The 20361-nt window shown below is 51.8% G+C and overlaps 1 protein-coding gene across 1 annotated transcript in view; it reads right to left on the bottom strand.

The window, feature by feature from the left end:
* The window catches only part of GRHL3 (grainyhead like transcription factor 3), a 22128-nt gene extending 10909 nt beyond the window's left edge, over positions 1 to 11219 (bottom strand). The window contains exons 1-10 of the mRNA XM_059375389.1: positions 11072 to 11219; positions 8001 to 8062; positions 6400 to 6745; positions 6070 to 6143; positions 5450 to 5603; positions 5135 to 5246; positions 3558 to 3652; positions 1235 to 1393; positions 590 to 668; positions 341 to 474 (exon numbers count right to left, since the gene is read on the bottom strand). Of these exons, the coding sequence (XP_059231372.1) occupies positions 341 to 474; positions 590 to 668; positions 1235 to 1393; positions 3558 to 3652; positions 5135 to 5246; positions 5450 to 5603; positions 6070 to 6143; positions 6400 to 6745; positions 8001 to 8062; positions 11072 to 11137 (1281 nt within the window). The 5' untranslated portion in view covers positions 11138 to 11219. The remainder of the gene's footprint in view (positions 1 to 340; positions 475 to 589; positions 669 to 1234; positions 1394 to 3557; positions 3653 to 5134; positions 5247 to 5449; positions 5604 to 6069; positions 6144 to 6399; positions 6746 to 8000; positions 8063 to 11071) is intronic.
* Positions 11220 to 20361: the final 9142 nt, after the last annotated feature.

Genomic DNA, 20361 nt, shown 5'->3' with positions numbered 1-20361 from the left:
GCCATGACCACCGTGGTCCACTCTATGGGGAGCCAGCCACTAGAAACCTCCATGAATGCTCCAAGCATGAACACTTCAACAGTTATGAAGTCCATTTCTTCAACTGACTTTCTCTCCAGTAGAAAAGGTCACTAACATTGTCCGAACAAGTGTCCATTCTTTAATCCCATGGGATTCGGTAAAAGTATCTTCATTTTGATGTAAAAAAATATCCAGACCTACGCTCGTCTAAACTGGCCTGTTGTGGCCGCGTGGCAGGGGCCTCTGCACCAATCAGTGACGATTGCCCCCTCCCCGCCCCCGCCAGAGGCTGAGACCCTCTCTGGCCAGAGACCCTCACCCCTCCAGGACGCTGCAGGCCGGAGAAGTGCACGTTGGGGATGAACAGCACGGGCGGGGTCTCCAGGTCAGCCTCAGGCCGCAGGTATGTGGTCTCATTGCCCCTGAAGCCGGACAGCAGGCAGCCCTTGATGCCTGATGAGAAAAGGAAAGCCCTGTGTCTGGGACCCCTCCGTTCACACCCCCAGTCTCCAGTCTCCATCTCCCCTTTGCCCCAGGCCAGCCCAGCCCCTGGCCCCTCCCCACTGACCACTGCTGCTGGAGTCGGGGCACTTGACCTTCCTCCGGAACTGCTTCCGCTCATCATCCCTCATTTTCCTCTCTGCTCCCTGCAGGGAAGCGGAGAAGGGGGGTCACCAAGGGTCTTGGGAGGGCCTGGCTGTCTTGCATCTTCACTATGGGCCAGCCTTCTGGGGCTGCCAGACTTCTAGAGCTGCTGTCTTCCCAGAGTGAGACCAGGAAATGGGAAAGTAGCAGTGCCCAACCCGTCGGGCCCAGCCCAGCCCAGCCCAGCCTTGTCTGAAGTCATTCCAGGCCACGAGAGACAGACAGACGTGGAGAGAGAGGAACAGACAGAGAAGCATGAGGAAAGTGGAGTGAAAGGACAAGGAGAAGAAAGAGAAACACGAGAGAGACAGACACAGAAAGACACATGGAGAGATCTTCGGAGAGATCTAGAAAGAGATCTTCAGAAGGAGACTGAGAGGGGAGACAGCAGCACAGAAAGGGAGGAAAATATACTTCGAGGCCAGGACAGACAATGACAAGCCCACAGAGGAGGGAGACAGGCCGAGAGCAAGAAGCGGAGAGAAACAGACACACCCCACATGGCTGGGGAGGGCACACCAGTGGGAGCTAGCCCTTCCCCCCTCCCAGAGCCCCCAACCCCGGCCACCTTGTCACAAAAGATCTTGATCTGGCAGACAGCTCGGTGCACCAGGCGCTCGGCACCTGAGCCGCAGTCATAAGTGTCGATCTGCAGGTTCAGGGGGACACCCTTTACCCCCTTCTGCGAGGAGAAGTCTGTGCTGAGGCAGTTGACACCGATGAACACCTGGGGACAGACAGGGGAGCTGGAGAAACAGTGGGCCCTGCGCCAGCCCTGCTGTCCCTCGAGCACTGCTCACTGAGCCTCACAGGGGAGTCACGCCTGTGGAAGGAGCCCATCACCATCACCGACGGCCAGACTGGGGCTCAGGGTGGCACGCCAGCCTTCTCCAGGGGACATGAGGGTGGGTGTGGGTGCGGCCCAGTTGGCGAGGCAGCTCCCACTAGACTGCCCAGGGCAGCCCAAAGGATCAAGGCCCTGAGAAGGAGATGACGAGGTCCCTCAGGGGTTTTCATGAAAGTCCAGAGCCTCATTGTTCTGCCACCCAGAGTAAGGAGGTATGGAAGGGCCATAGCCCGTTCCCCCTGGGTCCAGAAGACCACCTTCCCGCTGGCCTCGAGCCACAGGGGTGAGACCCTGCCCCTCTGCGCCCTTGCCTACCAGTTCCAGCCATCACTGGACCTGTCCCCCGCCTTTTACAGCCAAGGAATCAGGGGCTCTGAGCAGAGAGGGGAGCTGCGGATGTTTCCACATGCCAGCAGAATGAGCCTGGACACGGGGCCACCCGGCCTGGGGTTGGGAAGCTGGGCTCAGTCACTCACTGGCCATGTGGCTTTAGACGAGTGCACTAACCTCACAGAGCCTCAGTTTTCTTACCTGCAAAATGGGGATAATTAAACCTACTTCATGTGGCTGTGAGGGCACATGACGCCCCTAGCAGGCTTGGCATGCAGTGACCTGTTGTGGTGACTGGGACCACTGGAGTCTCAACTCAAAGCCTAGGAGGTGCAGCTGACGGTGGGGTGATTCCCAGCCCAGAGACTCCCTGGCAGGCTCGCCTGGTGACTGCCTACCTGACTGACTCCTCCCTGGGATGCCAGGGCCAGACCTCACTCCAGACTGGCCACTGTTCCTTGGGACATTTCCCTTGGAAGTGATCCTGACCTGCCCAGGTAGGGGTGGGGTATGGGGCCTTTGTGGACCCCCTTCCCTCCTTGGCTGTGGGGGCCAGGCCCCCAGACGCATACCAGACATACCACCCCTCAGCCAACTCAGCAGCTAATGCAGCTCCCACCCAGCTCACACCTGAGAAAGACCCACGCCTGGGGGCTTCAGGGCCTGTGAGAAAATCCCAACCGAAACCCAGCGCTCCCTTCCAGTGAAACTCTTTCCCCGCCTCCCGGCACCGGAGGCCCCAGCTCCTCCTTTAGCCCCTGGTATCTGTTTGAAAACGAATAATCCCTCACTTTTGTGCCTCCCTTTGTGTTTTCAGAGCCCCCTTCAGCTCTTGTTTTCTCCAGGCAGCCACGGCGGCCCAGGCCCGTGAGGCCAGCCCTCCAGCTTGTCCAGGCCAGAAAAGTCCTTGCCATGAGCTGGACCCAACCCTGGTCTGAGAGGGTGGGCCTGGCCCAAGGAGACAAAGGACAGGCCCAAGGTCACCCAGCCCCGGCTCTCAGACCAGTGCCCTTTCCACAATGCTGGCTCTCCAAACAGGAAACCAAGCATGGCACAGAGAGGCCCAGAGGCACACAGCAAGTTGGCCTTGGGCACTAAGCGGCTGGGATAAAAAAAATCACCAGAGGCTCCACTTTCAGGCCTCTCAGATGGGTCTGGCACTGGGCCCGTCTCTGAGACGTGCATGATCCTAGGGAATCTTCACCACAACCCCCGGAGGCAGACTATTGTTCCCTTTCTATGGACATAAGAAATGAAGTCACTGGGACTTCGGCCTCCTCTAGCAGAACCCAAAGCATTCTTCCTGCACCCCTGACTGGCCTGCAAGTCGGGAAACCTGGCATCATGGGTGGCTGGCTGTGTGACCTCGCACGTGGCTCGGTTTTCCCATCTGGTGAATGGGTGGGTGCGATTCGCCACAACAGCCCCTGTTGCTGAGCCAGGGCGGCCTCTACCCTTTACTTATCGCACGTGATCCTCATGTGAACCCCCTCAGTTGGAGCTATCGTTGGATCCCAAATTTACAGGCAAGGCACTGGTCCAAGGTCACAAGGCTGGGACATAGGCCTAGCCTTTCTAGAAGCCTGCGCTTCTCTTCCTTCCACTCTGTATCCTGCCCCCTCCACAGGTGCTCTCATCAGAGCAGCTACCACAATTCTAGTTCCCTACTTGGGGACTTCTGAGGTACCCAGCCCTGCCACGGCCATGCACTGACCTTGGCCTCCTCGTTGACATTCCACACGAAGGACAGGGCGTTGTAGGCTACCTCCTCAATGTGCTGCACGGTGTTGAAGTTTTCTTTGCAGTCCGCTGGAACCACAGGGGACCAGAAGGAGAGTCAGGAGGAAAGGGATCTGGGGACATGCTGGGAAGGAGGCTTTTAGGAGTGGAGTCTAATTCCTGGCAGGGATTTTTACCCTCTCCCCACAGAACCATGCTTCAGTCTGGCAGGGGAGACTGATGGTCGTGCCCTGGGTTACAGATGGGAGAACTGAGGTCCAGCCTGGGAAGCAGATATGCCCAAACCCCACAGAGAATCCCTAAGTTAGCCAGCTAGGCCTGGGCCCTCATCACTTTTGGGCGGAGGTTTGCATTTTCAGCGGGATTGGGACTTAGAGGGTCTCCCAGACACAGCAGCAGCAGAAGGAGTAAGAGCGGTGCCAGCGATGGTAAGGGGCCTAGTAAGTCCAGGACTCCTCACGCCGAGCTACTGGACGGACAGTGAGCAAACCGTGGGATGGCCACCACTCACTGAACAGGATGGCGAGCCCTCACTTAATCCTCACAAGGACACAATGAATCCTCAGTTTAAATGTGGAAAGAAAATGAAGCTCAGAGAAGTCTGGTCACTTGGCCAGGGTCCCACATCTTTCAAAAAAAAAGGCACAGCAAGGACTGGAGCTCAGCTTTGGCCCCTGGACACAGGCTCCTGCCCACTGGCTGTGTGGTCTCTCAGACAAGTCATGGGAGTGTCCCTAGTGATCCGTTCTCCAGCGCATGAGACTTCAAGGCAGAAGAGACAGCACTGGATGCAGGAAGGGCAGCTGGCCCTATCCCACTTGACAGCTGGAGAAACTGAGGCCCAGAAAGGGGAGGTGACACAGGTCACACAGTCAAGAAAAGAGTGATGGAGTCAGAACCTGGAGGCCGGAGGATGGGCGGTGCCTCCCACACATCCCAGGGCCCAGGACAGAGATAAGGTAGCACCCTAGTCCCTTCCCTGTGTCCCTTCCCCGGGCCCCCTCCCAGCTGACAGAACCCCAGGGGCCCAGCTCCCAAAGCAGAACTGCCTTGCACGGTCCTTCCAACTTTCCCAATGGGGCTCCTGTTGTCTTACGCATTTGCATCTCAATGGGCTAAGGCAGACCCCCAGGGGGACACAAAGGCCAGCCTCCCAGGGGTCTATTTATCAGACATTCCTGGGGTCTCTAGGGCACTGTTTACCCCAAAGCAAACAGAAAAGAGGCCCCTGCTTCCAGCCCACAGATGCAAATCCCTGCAAACCCCCCTCAGTGCAGGACCTGCAGACCGGGGCCAGGCAGGCAGCTGGGGTGAGAACTCAGTCCCTCAGAGATCACAGGGGGCTGGGGAAGGGGGCAGGGCCAGAAAGGCCTGATTGGCTGATTGGGCTCTGTGTGTGTGTGTGTGTGTGTGTGTGTGTGTGTGTGTGTATGTGTGTGTGTGTGTGTGTGTGTGTGTGAGAGAGAGAGAGAGAGAGAGAGAGAATGAAGAGAGAGAGAGAAACAGGGAGAGTACAAGAGAATGGGAAGGGGGCCTGGGGGGGGCTCTCACCTACGTCGATGACACGCTGCTTGGCAGTGGGTTGCCGGGAATGCCAATGCTTCCAGAAACGCAGCTGCTCCACAGGCACCTTCTCATTGTCGAAGACCACCATCACCACACTCTGCAAGCACGGGGGGGCCGCCATGACCCTCAGCCTCAGGAGAGGCCCAGGCAGTCCCAGTCCCCTCCAGGGCCCTGGTGCAGCACTCCTGCCCTTTCGCCTCTGTGTCCCCCACTCCATGGCAGGGGCACCTTCTCCCTAGGGTCCTTGTCAGTCCAGGCTGGCCCAACCATCCTAGCCAAGCTGCTCCAGGGACAAGATACCTTGACTTTGTTGGAGGACAAGGCAAGGCCCTTGCCGCCTGCTGGGGTCCGCAGTGTGATGGGGTAGAACTGGCCCTTGTTGAGGTAGGCCATTGGCGACTCCCCTGACTTGATGTGGATGGCTTTGGGGGAGCCCAGGGTATATTCAAAGTCACTGCAGGGAGGAGAGGGGGAGGACAGTGAGGCTTGAGCAATCAGGCAGGAGGATCCTGGAAGGCAGTGCGGTAGGAGGCAGAGGGTGTGCTGTGGATTTGCTGTGGGACTTCGGGACCATTCTACCTCCCTGGGCCTCAGTCTCCTCATTTTTGGAGTTTCTATTTAATGGTTTCATTGAGCCACAATCTTGCTGAATAACAAATAATGGAAACTGGAGAGAGCCCTGAGGGGAGACAGAGCCTCAGGGGAGATGAAGGGCAACAGAACCTCAATTTTTTAACAGGGCTCTGAGCTCCTTGTCACAGCCCAAGAAAGAAGTGTGGAAATCTGCTTCTCTCCTTTCACGTGCCTTCACTCCCCTCTTCTCATTCACTGACGATGCCTGCTCTGGGGATGGTGTGAGGCTCTGTCTGTAGCCTCTGCCTACAGTCCAAGTGGCCAAGGTTCCAGAGGGGCTGAGTTACCTCTTGGGGCTGGGATAGTCCTCTGGACACGGGGGTTCTGGGGACGTTTTCAGGATATCTGGGAAGAGCAGCGACTGCAGAGAAACACAATTCAGAGAGAATAAATGGCCACGTTCGGGCTGCTGGAGCCTCATCCCAGAGCTGTCCCATATAGCTGTGCAGGTTATGCAGTGTACAACTGGGACAACAGTACATGGCAGACCTGCCTCGGCTCTAGGACTTTTTATTCCCAGGATTCCAAACCTCTGATCTCCTCACTGTCTTCTCTCCTTCTGCACAGGCATGCACATATCCAGGGATGCTGTGAGGAGTACGGGGGTGGGCCCTCACCTCCTGTGGGTCATCTTTGAAGGTGCTGTCAGGCTGCCAGCGCTGTGTGGGTGGCACCCCAGGAATGCTCTCAAACAAGGAGTTGAGGGAGCTGTTATCGTACATATCACTGGTGGGCAGCAGGTAGCTGTCCACAGAGCCAGCTTCCAGCTTGCTGGGGCCAGCAGGGAGGGGAGCTGCCTTGCCCGGAGTGGGCACTGCCCCCTCCAAGCTCATCAGGTTATTCTTCTTGAGCACATCTGGGTACTCTGGGGTTCCAGACACATTCTCTGTCAGGAATTTCATGAGATGCGTGGGGCTTTCAAGGGGAGCGAGGTCCATCTCATATTCCATGCCATGGTAGTACCTGGGGAGAGAGGAGGGCTGGGTGAGTGCACCTCTTCTCTCTGAGGGGCGAGGGGACCCTCATCTGGACGGGAGGGTGACCATCATGCAGACCCACTGACCTTTAATCCCACGTAACGTTAGATCTTCCCAACATGCATGAAGCAAGACGCGGTAATAAGCCACTTTGTCGCAGGGATGAGCAGGGAGGAGGGGTCAGGGTAGAAGGGAACAAACATCTGCTGTATCTTTTACGGTACTTGGTCGTTTTAAAAACTGAAAGGTCATTTATTTCTTATCCAGAATCAAATGTCCCCACCTTAAAACAACTGGGAAGTTATCTACACAGTGTGTGTGTATGTGTGGGAGGAGGGGACATGGATATTACAGTTAATGGGGTACAGTTAATATATGTTGAGAAAAAGGTCTAGAAGGATACACTCCAAACGGTTAAGGTGGGCAGGGAGTAGGCTTACAGGAAACTCTTACTTTCTACATTTCTATAGAGTTTGAATACTTTGTAACCAACGGGTATTACTTTTGTAATCAGAAAAGCTAACAACATTTTTAAAAATTGGCTTTCAGAAAAGGCCCATGCATAACTCTACGGTTCCTATCCTGGAGGGGCCCTGAGCCCGCTGTGTGAGCGGTAACGCCTGCCTTAGCAGCTTGGATTTTCCGGAAGGCACTAGCAGTAAGCCTGGCCTGGGCTGCCTTCTAAGAGGAGGGAAACATCAGTGCCCCGAGGCGCTCAGGATACCAGGGAAGAGGCCCAAGAGAGCCAGAGGAAAGAAGTATCAGAATCCAGGTGCCCCTCCCCCAGGCCAGGTCTTCCTCCACAGGGAGGTGGGTTTTGGAGTTAGGATAGAAAAGCTGTCTTCAGGGCTTACTCCTGGACCTTGGCTTTGAAGTTTGTTTTCTGTAAACTCTAGCCCACAGGGGCTGCAGGCTTCCTGTGAGTGTGTGTGAGCCTCTCACATGGACCAGGGTTTCATCATCACTTGGTGGGCCCTAGGCTCTTGCCTTCACAGACTCCTTCCTCCATAAAAAGTATTTTAAAATACCTTTTACAACTGCATTGGCATAAAGATAGGTGTAATCCAGGTTGGATTATATTCATTGTTTTCTTCTGATTTTAAAATAAATTCTAACACTTCCATGGGCCCTAAGAGTCCGGTGGGCCCTAGGCACTGAGCCTTCTGTGCCTGATGGTTAAGAGCCCAGAGGTGGAGGGGAGCATGAGGAAAGGGCTGAGAGGGGGGTTGGGCAAACCTCACCTCTTTCCTTGGTCGTTCCGGCCCCCAGTGCTAGAGGACAGGATCCGCTTCTCCTTGGGGCCCTGAGTGGAGAGAAAAGAGGGATTTATACATTCATGGCAAGATAACCCCCGTCCAGTGGACTAGGCCAGACAGAGGAGCTGCCTTGGTCACCGGGGGAAAATCTGCCGGTCTTTGGAGTGGGCAAGCCATCATTCAGCCTGAGTCCCAAGTTAGAGAGTGAGAAGTAACCTAAGATCGGCAGCTGGGCATCAAGGAACTTGAAGTCAGGCAGATCTGGCTTAAGTTCTAACTTTACCAATTAAAAGTACTATGAATTCATTCTGAATGAATGACTCTACCTTTCTGAGACTCAGTTTCTTCATATTTCAAGTGGGGGATTATAATACTTACTTCAAGGGTATTTAGAGATTTAGTAGTAAAAATAATGCTCGCTGTTTGTTTGTTTTTTTTTTTTAAGATTTATATATTTATTTGAGAGAGAGAGAGAGAGAAAGGGAGGGGGGTACGGAGAGACAGAAGGAGAGGGAGAGACAGAATCTCTAGCAGACTTCCCACTGAGTGAGGAACCCGACATGTGGCTTGATTCCACAATCTTGAGATCATGAACTGAGCTGAAATCAAGAGTTGGCTGCTTAATGACTGAGCTACCCAGGTGCCCCTTGCTGGTTTTTATTTTTGAGATTTTATTTGTAAGTACTTTCTACACCCAATGTGGGGCTCAAACACATAACCCCAAGATTAAGAGTTGCATTTTCTACAGACTGAGCTAGCAAGGTGACCCTTGCTTGCTGTTTTTCAGTCTAGTACTTCTTGTGTACTTGACCCTGCATTAAGTACCTTCTGTGTAGTCTCTAATTTAACCCCTACACCACTCTGTGATAGCTACTAATGTCATTTCCATTATATAGATGAGGAAACTGAGGCCCAGAAAGGCTCTGTTGTCTCAGTGGTTAGGAGCATGGACTCTAGATCCAGATTTCTTGGATTTCTTGGTTCAATTCCCAGATATGCCACATACTGGCTATGTAACCCGGGGGGCAAGTCCCTTAACCTCTCTCTGCTTCATTGTTCTCATCTGTATAAGGATAATAACAGTAAAACCCACTCCAGAGATCACTGTGCATGCTTAGCCGCACCTAGCACATGGAGAACTCTATCTAAATGTGAATTTCATAATTATAATGTTGTCATATCTTAGAGCACTCAGGTCATTTCAACCTCTGGCTAATAAAGCCAGAACCAGGTCTCTAACCCAGCCTAGGGACTCCAATGCCTAGGCTCTTACTCACTCCCCGTGGGAGAGCATGCAGGAAGGCACCTGGCAAAGAGCCTGGCTTTCAGGAAGAAACCAAACACTGTTACGTTTAGAAGAATATTACCCAAAACCACATCGCCTGTTTGTGGCCAGGTCAGGTCTTAAACTCCCAACTCAGCACTCTCTGTACATCATGAGACCCTGTCCTTATTACCCACTGTTCTGAACCCAGAGTCCTCTTGAAATGGAAAGGTGGGACAGGTGTTTTCACTACAACCATGACCTCCAGAACCTGTCCCCACCATTCTGGCTCTAGAATGGCCCAGGAAGATGGTACTGGATTTTACATTATGGTCCAACCTGTAAATCCCAGGCTGGGGGTTAAATCCAGGCCAAGGATTCTGGCTCCCACCACGTCTCCAGTCTGAGATAGTCAATTCAAATTTCTTTTCCATCGGCCTGGGCCAAACGCTATCAGCAGCTGCTGGTCTACTGCAGAGGAAGTAAGGTGGCATAACCACACCGCTCCAGGGTGAGAACCAAAGCCAGAAAGAAAATTTGGGGCCTTCTCGTATCCAAGACCACACTTCCTATCCTTGGCCTGTGAGTTTACATGGACAGGGTGCGTTCCCCCTTGGGGTAAGGTAGATAAAATATTTCTTGGGTCAGTAAATTTGAGGGCTTATTTACAAGGTGGCTTTAAATCTTCAAGTTCAAAGCCAGCTATCTCAATAATTGGCTGTTTATGTTTCCCATTCTCAAATCTGGGAAAGTCTCTTGGAGCAATCACCGGGCCCAGGGAGAATGAGAAAGTTTGCTATCGTGGGACATTTCAGACGGATGGGTAGGGGCTGCCTGGAGTACTAGCTTGAGAAAGATTCTCCAGTCTCCTATGCCCCAGCGAGAAGGCAGGCTGGAATCCATGGGCAGTGTCTGGCACAGGAACAGGAAAAGGGGCTCTGGGACTGTGTTATGCACCTGTGATTGCCCACTGCTCAGATAGAGGAGGGCCTCAATCCTGTTCTCAGGTGCTGACAGTCTCCCAGGAGTGGGGATGACAGGGCAACTGGAATGATCTAAGGGACAGGGGCAGAAAGAAGAAGGCAGGCTGGGCATGCCGCCGTGAGGGGCTGTGCGTGGCCGAGGCATTGAGCCCTTCCATCAATACACACTGGGTGCTGCGCGTGTGGCAAGCAGGATGGGGTGCTGAGGACTGAGTAACAATCACCACGTGCTTCCTGTCCTCCAAGAGCTCAGTCTTGGGGGAGATGAAGGAAAAAATGCATGGTCAGCAACTTTCTAAAGACAGAGTCAAGGGGCGCCTGGGTGGCTCAGTGGGTTAAAGCCGCTGCCTTCGGCTCAGGTCATGATCTCAGGGTCCTGGGATGGAGTCCCGCATCGGGCTCTCTGCTCGGCAGGGTGTCTGCTTCCCTCTCTCTCTGTCTGTCTCTCTGCCTACTTGTGATCTCCGTCTGTCAAATAAATAAATAAAATCTTAAAAAAAAAAAAAAAGACAGAGTCAAGGACAATGATGGGAGTTGCTGAGGGTCCCCAGAGAAACAGAATGGGAAACTTAAGTCTTCCCTCTTCTCAGTGAAGGAATGGGGTGACCTTGAAACTGAGATCCAGAGCGGAGAGGAAGGTCAAGTCAGGGGAAAGGGGAGGGGGTCGGGCCGAGGGGACAGCCTGTGGGAAGACCCAGAGGAGAGAAAAAGCATGGTGTGGGGCCAGGGTTGGGCTGTCGGGCCAGGAGGCCTGAGAGCAAGGGTGTGTGTTCAGTCAGAGGGGGAAAACACAGTGGGCGCAAATGTACCATGTAGTAGTCATAGAGGAAGCTCAGGGCCGCAACGCTGTCATCATCGCCGTTGACTCTCATCATGGCCTTCGTGGCGGCTGTCAGTGGGTTTTCCAGGTAGGTCTTCCAGGCCTCATCCTCACTCGTGTAAGGGAACTTCTGGAAGTTGACTGGGTCGTTCTTCAGCAGTCGCACAGACCTGAAGCTGGAAGGCAAGCAGGGAAGGTCAGATTTAGGCTGTCCCAGAGGAAGGTCCATGGAAGGTCAGCCTCCAGCCAATGCCCAGGAATTCAAAGAGTTACCAGTCTTGCCAACTTGACCCTTCTTCTGCCCCATTTGGACAGCTTGGGGCAGTAGAACATACCCGAAGTTGGGAGCTAGATGTTTTCGGTCTATAACAAATGTGGCCATGACCTGTGGCTGTCGACCTGAGGCCTGAGTCCCCTCATCTAGGACACCAAGACCCTAATCCCAACCTTGCAAAGCTTCGCAGAGGATTCAATAAAATGCTTCTGTGTAGATACTTATTCAAGGTGATTTAGCATAAGGAGGATAGGAAATCATGACAAGCTGCAAAGAACAAAGTTTCTAGATAATCCAGTGTGAGAAGTTCCTCTCCAGACCGTGAAAGACACAGAAGGCTGGCCATCGTTGCAAGTTAGGGAGTGTGGTGAGGAAGCCGGTGGGCAGAACCTGGTCTTGGGAAGTGGCATTTCAGACCAACATGGACTGCGGAGGGCCCGGGCAGCTGCCCAGATGCCAGGAATTTGTGGGGGAAGGGAAAGGGATGCTGTAGGGCACCGGATGAGGCAGAACCCAGCTCTGTGCTGAAAACTCAGATACATACCAGGCAGGTGGCCTAAGAGTCAAGCCACATGGGCTCAAAGGAAAGAGATCAAGGAGAGGGTCTTCAGAGGAAAAAGACATTTTACTTGAGGGCCCTCGGCACTGGGAATGATATCATGCAGACACGTGAAGCGGGGGCATCAGGATAGCGACATGATGCAGAATAATGATGACGTCATTATTAAAAGTCATACCTAACCTTTATCAAGCATCAGCCATGTTTTAGGTGCTGAGCTAAACACTTTCCATGAATTCTCTCCCTGAATTCTCACAACAACCAAGTAAGGCGGGTGCTCTTCTTGTCCCTATTTTATAGACAAGGAAGCCGAAGCTCGCAGAAGTTAGGGGGCTCGCTCAAGGTCCTAGTTCGTGAGTAGCCCCCAGGGCACTCAAGCTCCAGCAGAATGGGGCTGTGACTGGGGATAAGGTTCTCAAACCTGAAGGGCATCACAATGACGTGGAAGGCTGGTTCTTAAAAACAGATTTCTGGGCTCCACCCCTGGCATTTCTGATTTGATAAGTCTGGGGTAGCTGGAATTTTGCATTTCTCACAAGCTCGCCGGTATGGTGCCACTGATGCTGGTAGTCTGGGGACCACCCTTTGAGAACCACTGCTGTAAAATGTGCTCTTGATGGTGAGCAAAGGCCAGAGGTGGGAAAGTTCCAGTGTGTTCACTTTAGAGTGAAGAGTGTATGAAGGGGGGTGGCATCCGAGAAGATGGGAGTGCCTAGACGGGGACAAGAGAACCCCAGTGATGAAATGGGCGCTTCATGGCCTGATGCCCCCTGTCTGAAATGAGCCTCTTAGACTCTCTCATGTTAGGGACACAGGAACAATGTCACCTGACATTTACCAGAATATGTTAGAATGCTCTCCATCCCTAAACTCTGCTCCTTCTAGAACACTACGACATAAGGATCATTGGCTTTGTTTTACAAATGAGAGAGCCTGAGACTTGGAGAGGGTAAGAAAATGCCCAAGATCACCCAGTTGGTCCACAGCACAACAAGGATTTAAGCCCAGGCTTGTCTAGTACCAAAGCTGTGAGCTTTCCACTGAGCCGCACTATTTTACCATAATGCAAGAAAGGGTGACATTTCAGGCACCGTGGCAGAGTTGTGGGTGAGCAAGGAAGTGTCCCCATGCTGGCCTGCAGCTTGGGCCTACATTCCCAGACAGAGAGTGGGAACAGCAACCAGACCACAGCCAAGCAGGATGCGGGCGGGCGATGGCTCTGCCAGGGGCTTCACCCAGGGCCCAGAGCACTGCCCCACCCCTGTCCCCATCTCCCTGGGTCCCAGGGTGCGGAGCACTGGATCTGGGAGGGAGGGAGAGAGAGCTGTCACACAGGAAAGAGAAATGATAGAAACCTTCCTGCTTCAGAGGTGCAGAAAGGGAGGCACACCCCGAGTTTCTGCTGCAATAAATCAGGGGCATTAAGACGGAGAAGTAAGAAGGAGGCCCTTCCTCCCTGCCTCCTGGGCCCAGGAATAGAAGAACTTACAGAGCAGACCCAGGGTAGCTGGCCCCAGCCCCAGGCTAAAGGAAACTCGCCAACCAAGGTGTCATGGGAGAAGCAGGGAAAGGTGGTGGACTCCTCCCCCAACCCCACCGTGTCAGCTGGGATCCCCAGTGCGAAGCACTATTCCTCATTTGTAAAATGAGTCTCATAAAAGTATCCAACATGTAGGATTATGAGATTATGAGGACTGGGGGCATCACCACATGAGAAATTAGAACCGACCCTGCCAAGTAATAAGTACTTCATACACGAAAGCCATTTTGGTCTCTGGACCCAGCTTGGAGCCAGACATCAAGGGACTGTGCAGTGGTTTCAGACATGGTCACCCCACAAGTCAGTGGTAGATCAGGGCCTAGAGCTGCAGTCTGCTGACTTCTGCTGGAATGTCCGTTATCAGCTTTGATGAGCTATTAGTTATCTCTTACCCTATTTAAAAATTAAAGTTGGAAGACAATGATGAGGTTCCATCAGGAAGAAAAGGTCAGAGTTTACTGTTCATCTGGGAGGTTTTTCTGGCTGATGAGGGTCTCCAATCCATCCTGCTGGGATCCCTGAGTCGAGTCCCAGCTACATAGTGGCTGTTGGACCTGCTGTGTTTACCATAGGCAGACATAGAGCCAACTGTTTTTCTGTACTATCTTATCTCTGGGCCATAGCCCTGAGAGATAGGTCTTGGGGAAATTGAGACTAGAACAGGTAATATCACCTGCTCAAGATCACTCAGCTGGTAGGTAGTGGAAACTCAGCCTAAACCTGGACCGGTTGGACTCAAAGACATCCCCCCCACCCCCACCCCGATGCTAGTCTCCTTTCAGGATGCCTTTCTTATTCTGGAAATTCCCCTCCTTTAGACTACATTGAACCAATGGTTCAATGACAGAGAGAGATTTTCCATCCACACAAGGCAGGAGGGACTGAGTAAGAAAGTAAGAGGATGGAGGTTTCTGGCCAGGAGCTGGGAGCCCCAGCATCCTGGTCCCCATGCCTGCTCATGCTACTGATCAACTTCATGTTCCAAGGCTAAGCATTTGGCTTCCAGAAAGTCTTGACTACGGATAAGATTAGCATGCTCTTGTGTGCTAAAGAAATCCAAGAACTTCTGCTACCCTGTTCTCTTAATGCTGGAATTGAGGATTGAGGGCCTGGTGGGTGAGAGATGTGAAGAGTTCTAAGGACTGAGCCCTTCTTAGGGGTGACAAAGCCAGAACAAAGAGGGGAGGCCAAGAGACTTCTTCCCAAGGGCCTCCACAAACTATCTGTTGATGCCCCTGTCCAAGGCAGAACTCCTCAGTTGCTACTAGAAGGAGGAAGAGAAATGGGGAAGGAAGGGATAGCAAGAGGACTTAGCTATTTCCTCATCTGTTAAATGGGTCTATTGAATGTCTTCTCTGTGCCCAGTCAAGAACTCTTCTAGGCCCTGGGGAATCAGCCAAGAACAAGACAGATAAGGCTCTGCTCCCATGGAACTTACAGTTTAATTGGGGAAGACAGACCATAAACAAGGAGGTAAATGAGTTAATTTTAGTCAGTGATAAGTGCTGTGAAGAAAATTAAAATGCAGTCAGGTGATGGAGTCACCAGGGCTGGCTACTTTAGAGTGGGGCTAATCTCATGGGCTGTTAGAAGAATTAAGTACATTAACGTAGGAAATGTGCTTAGCCTTGAGCCTGCCAGAGAATAATCACTCAGTAAATAATAGCCATCATCATCACCATCATCATGACCACCATCATCTCAGAAGCCCCAAATGACAGTCAAGGGGAGACTCTGCCCGAGGTTCTTAAATTAACATCCTCCCTAAGCCTCCGGGCTGTGAACAAAGTTCTATGTCAAAAACAAAAAAGAGACAGTGTAATAACCCCTTGCCTTGACTTTCACATTCATTATCTCGCAGGCCTCCCCAAGTACATCATGTGTTATTATCTCTACTTTACAGACCAGGAAATAGACAGCAGAGATGTACAGGGACCTGTTCTAGGTGACTGGCCAAGTGAGTTACAAAGTCAGGCTTCCTGGTATCTAACTCCACAACTAATCACTTTTCCACTAACCACTAGGTTCCAAAAAGGGAAGTAGAAGACAAGAAAAACCCAATAAATAGGGGTGGCATCCCTCCCTCATTTTAACAACTATTTATCAAGTAACTACTACGTGCCAGGCCTTGTGCTGGGCCAACAAGACAAGAAGGTCAGCCCCAATGTCATGCTGTTTGCATTTTTAATAATAGCAAGACGGACGTGACCACAAAAACAAACAAACAGCTAAGGTCAGATAGGTGAAGAAAGCTATGAAGAAAAGGAAGCAGAAGCCTGACCTGTCTGAACTTTGGGGAGTGACGGGGCGTGGTCAAGAAGAGGACTGCAGTGGGAAAGAGAGCGGGGAGGCAGGTGGGGAGGACTTTGGATCTTCCAGAGGAGAGGAGCAGCAGGATCCAAAGCATAAGCCTGGGACAGCTCCCAGAGCTTGCCTACCTACTGTGTGCCAGGGTTTTTGCTACATTGCCTTGTTTCGAGGAAGGCCAGCCCCCTAAGGAGGAAACTCAAGTCAGAGATTTGATAATCCCTCACATTTGCATGGCGTGTTGTATTTTTCAGCATGCTTCTCATACGTTTGTCATCACCTCTGATCCTGCAACGCCCCTGTAAAGTAGGGAGGGGATGTATGACTCTCCCCCATGTGATAGCAGGAAAAATTGAGCCACAGAGAGGGCCACTGGCTTGCCTAAGGCCAACCAGCGACTATCTCATGCATGACATCAAGCTTAGAACAAAGGTCTCCGGTTTCTAGCATCAAGAACCTTCTCGAGACTGTGCCCTCAGAACCTCCCTGGCCCAGTTTCTCCTCTATTTGGGAGAGAGTTAAATCCAAGATCATGAGAGAGGAGCTGGAACATGGAGCTGATAAGCCTCCCTTCCTGAGACTTCTGTCTCAAGACTGTGGGGATGTGCAAACCGCCTATGCAGGGGCTCTCATGTGGGTGGGGCCTTGCTCCAGCAGCTCACTCTGGGCCCACAGCACGGGAGGGGTGTGGTACCAGCTGTTCCACACCCAGCCAGACTCTAGGCCTCCTGACTCTACCATGTATCATTCTGGGCACCAGCATGGAGGAAGGAAGCCCAGGGTGGTGAAGTGGATTTCATCCCAAGTCCTTTTGGACTCTCGATGCCCACAGCTTTCTGGCTGAGCGCCACTTGAAACTCCCAGTGAGACTAAGTAAATGTGTCTCATCCATCATTTGAGGACTTTTGGGTTCCATGTAGGGTGCAAAGGGACTTTCAAACTCTTGTTTCTCAGAGAAGGTGTGACTTTGCCTAAGGACACAACATAGAGCAGGATTGAGATTTGAGTCTTTTAGCTTCCTATCTGGTACCAAGTTGAATCACTGCCCTATCCCAAAGGCATGTCAAAAATTCAGAGATGTAAAAGGAAGGACTCTTCCTCAATGTTGCTGAAGGGGGAAGGAAACTCACCAATGAGGGGTTGGGTGGGGGGGCGGCTCAAGTCCCGCCAAACAAAGTGCCTGGCACAGGGCAGATCTAGTGAGCTTGGTCTCACTTCCGTCCAGCCTGAGAAGGAAGAGTTCCAGGGGCCACCCGAACTGGGTGTTGACACCCAGATACACCCAATAACTTGCCGTACCCTGTCATGAGCCACCCAGCCTCCTCAGCAGTGATCAATCACACTCACTAATTACCCACAGGGAGGCCCTGCCACAGCTGCTCCCGGAAGAATCATTTTTCAGTCAGCCCCATGCAAGGTGTTCCCTAGGCATGACGGGAGCGCTCCGGGGTTCTCGTGCTTGCCAGTGACCCATCTGGTTTCTGGATGCCCAGGTTGTGAAATGTGCTTAGTCGCAGGCTGGGGGCCTTTTGGGGGCCTCGGCAGAAACATGGTGGAGTCCATTCTAGGTCCTGGCTCTGTAGCACCTCCACTTTGAATGAGGTAGTGAGAGCTCCTGGCTACCTGGTAGGCCCCAGAGCTTCACAGACCTGGTTCCAGTTTCAGCTCTGCTTGTTACGAGCTGTGTGACTTTATGCAACTTGACCTCTCTGTGCCCTGACTTTCTTCCCTGTAAAAGAGGGAAAGACGGGAGTACTAAACTCACAGAATTCTTACAAGAGCTGCTATTCACTTGAGGGCTTACCAAGTACCGGGTGCTGGCCCAACAATATCTAGTCATTGTTTCACTCCATCTTTACAGCTTTGTGAGGTATTACTGTTGGAAAATGCAATGAGATAATGCAAGTAATCAGCCCATGATAATGTGAATTATTATTATTATTATTATTATTACTAAAACTCAAGTTGGAGGGTAGCCCCCAGCAAATTGCATGACAACTCACAGCCTCACCTTCTCCCACCTGTAAATGGGTGGGAGAAGCTTTTCCTAGCAGCAGCAGGAGACCTGAAGCTAGGAGATTCCCAGATAAGAGGGGCAAACATTCATCATCTGGCTTTGGGTGGGCAGGGTGAGGGCAGTCAGGCCCTAGCCAACACTTCTAGTTGCATGTAAATTAATTATGTGCCATTTTCTAATTATACCAGAAACTCACTTTCTCCTCTTTGAAAAACTCTGTTCTCTACGGGAATTCCTCTTTCATGCTCTGCTCTTCTTTTGGTTTCCTGTCTAAGTTTCCTGTATGTTTTTTTCCCCCCTCTTTCAAGTGAGATGTGAAAGAAATTGAAATCCACCTGTAAACCCGGGGTGCCACATCCCTTCATTCATTCACTCACTGATTCATTCAACAAACATTCACTGAGGATTACTCTATAATAGGCCCTGTGCTGGGTACTAGGGCAGAAATGTAAATACCATGCTGTCCCTGCCCTCGAGAGTTTCCAATTCTTGCCACCCAGGCGCTCCACCCACCAGGGAAATAACACCAAACATTGCTGAGATAATTTCCCTTCAGGACATTCACTAGGTCAGTTGCTCTGACATTTTAGAAGATGAAAGGAATGGAGGGAGACAGCTAGCCAGGATTATGATGCTCCAGTTCGCAAACGCTGAGCTCTTGAGAGGGTAAGGAAGACAGGGGAAGAAGGGAAGGGAACTGTTATTTAAAAGCAGCAGCCTAAGGCAGCCTGGGGCTCAGTCGGTTAGGTGTCTACCTTAGGCTCAAGTCAAGATCTCAGGGTCCTGGAATTAGCCCCACATTGTGGGGGAGGGGCGCCCAAGCAGTAAGGCTCCTTGCTCAGCAGAGAGTCTGCTTCTTCCTCTCCCTCTGCCCCTCCCAACTCCTCATGCTCTCTCTCTTGCTATCTCTCCCCCTCAAATAAATATTTAAAAATAAATAAATAAAAGCATCATGCCTCTTCATTCTCATATTTGCCCGGGGCGGGGGGGGGGGTAGGTATTAGCTGCAATTTACACACAGCATTGACACCTTGAGAGGTTAAGGAGCTTATCCAAAAGTCACCTGGTTCACATGTGGCAGAGCTAGGCTCAAACACAAGGGTGACCCCCCAAGCAAAACTCTCAGCCTGCTGACCCAGCAACTACGTGGCAGGTCAGAAGAGGATCTGGGAACCTCCTGCTTCCCAATCCTCTGCCAGGTCTTCTAGGCCAATGGTTCTTAAACTTGAACATGCATCAGAATCGCCTGGAGGGCCTGTTAAAACACATATTGCTGAGCCCCACCCCCAAAATTTCTGATTCAGTAGGTCTAGGGTGAGGCTGAGAATTTGCATTTCTAACAAGTTCCCAGGTGCTGAAGATGATGCTGTTGGTCCAGGAACCACATTTTGAGAACACCATTTTTAGATGAACCAATAATTCTCTCTTTGAAAAATAGTAACTCCTTCTCCTCACCCTCCCCATTTCAAAAGTAACATAGGTATGGAAAACACAATAAATAAATAAAATGTAAAACAGAGAGAAAAACTGGAAGCAGAGCTAGATTCACCTGCTTTCCTCTACTCAGATAACTGTTAACAGTTGGCATATCTCATCTTTTTTCAATATCTGTACAGATAGGAGGTAGGATGACATATTGGTGTAGAGCATCCTTTTAGCTCCTCGGTTAAGACCCAGTTAAGATCTCAGTTCTTTCCTGAGATCGTGAGCAAGCCTGGGGCAAGTCTCAGAGCCCTCCTTGACAAAACTGAATTTATACTCCCATCCTCACTGGATCTTAGGGAAGGTTAAAGGAGATAACGTATTTATGAAGCACTGCACACTGAGTCAGCTGTCAATCAACGCTTGGTTGTTATTTTTTTCAACCAAAGGAAAAGCTTCCAGTATATGGTATTTGTGTTTCAGACCGTTGCCTTTCCTCCGGCTTGCCTTCCCCTGTGTTGATCACAACGCGCTCCCCCACCCAAACTCTGTGTGGCTCCAGGTACCTGACCAGGACTTCACTGGCCAGAGCAGCCAGTGCAGTGGCAGGAACCTCAGCAGTGTCCTGCACCCCAAGTCTCCGCCGTTAGGGTTGTCTCAGCCCCAGTCCGCCTGTTTTACAGGCGGAGCTTAATGAGGGCTTTTAACTTTTCATTCACCAGCAGCGTAACTCCGACTTTTAATAACACACCTTGTGCACGAAAAAAATTTGCTCCTGGCAATCATGGTTTCGACCACAAAACCACAGCGGGGAGGCGTTCCTGGTTAACTCTTTCAGCGCTCCAGGCAGTCTGGAGCCTGGCACTCCTGAAGATCAGATGGAGCAGCGAGGGAGGCCTGTGGTCACCCACTGGGACGTTCCTTGTACCCCCTCCCAGCCTCAGTCCTGTCTCTCCAAGGCTTTGGGGAAGGAGAGTCTAGGCGGTGGGTAGGCTCCCAGTCTGCAGACTGAGCCACACTGTAGAGGGGAATCCTGGCGTGCCTCACTCACTTCTCTCTCTTCCACACAATAGACCTACTGTGTACGGATCACTTACTCTCCCAGCCCCTCATTTCCTCCCAGGAGAAGCTAGCCAGCGCTGCTGCGCCTAGCACACAGT

The sequence above is a fragment of the Mustela nigripes genome, chromosome 14, assembly GCF_022355385.1.
Source record: "Mustela nigripes isolate SB6536 chromosome 14, MUSNIG.SB6536, whole genome shotgun sequence".
NCBI classification, from domain to species: Eukaryota; Metazoa; Chordata; class Mammalia; order Carnivora; family Mustelidae; genus Mustela; species Mustela nigripes.
This window is presented reverse-complemented; position numbering and strand designations above follow the sequence as displayed.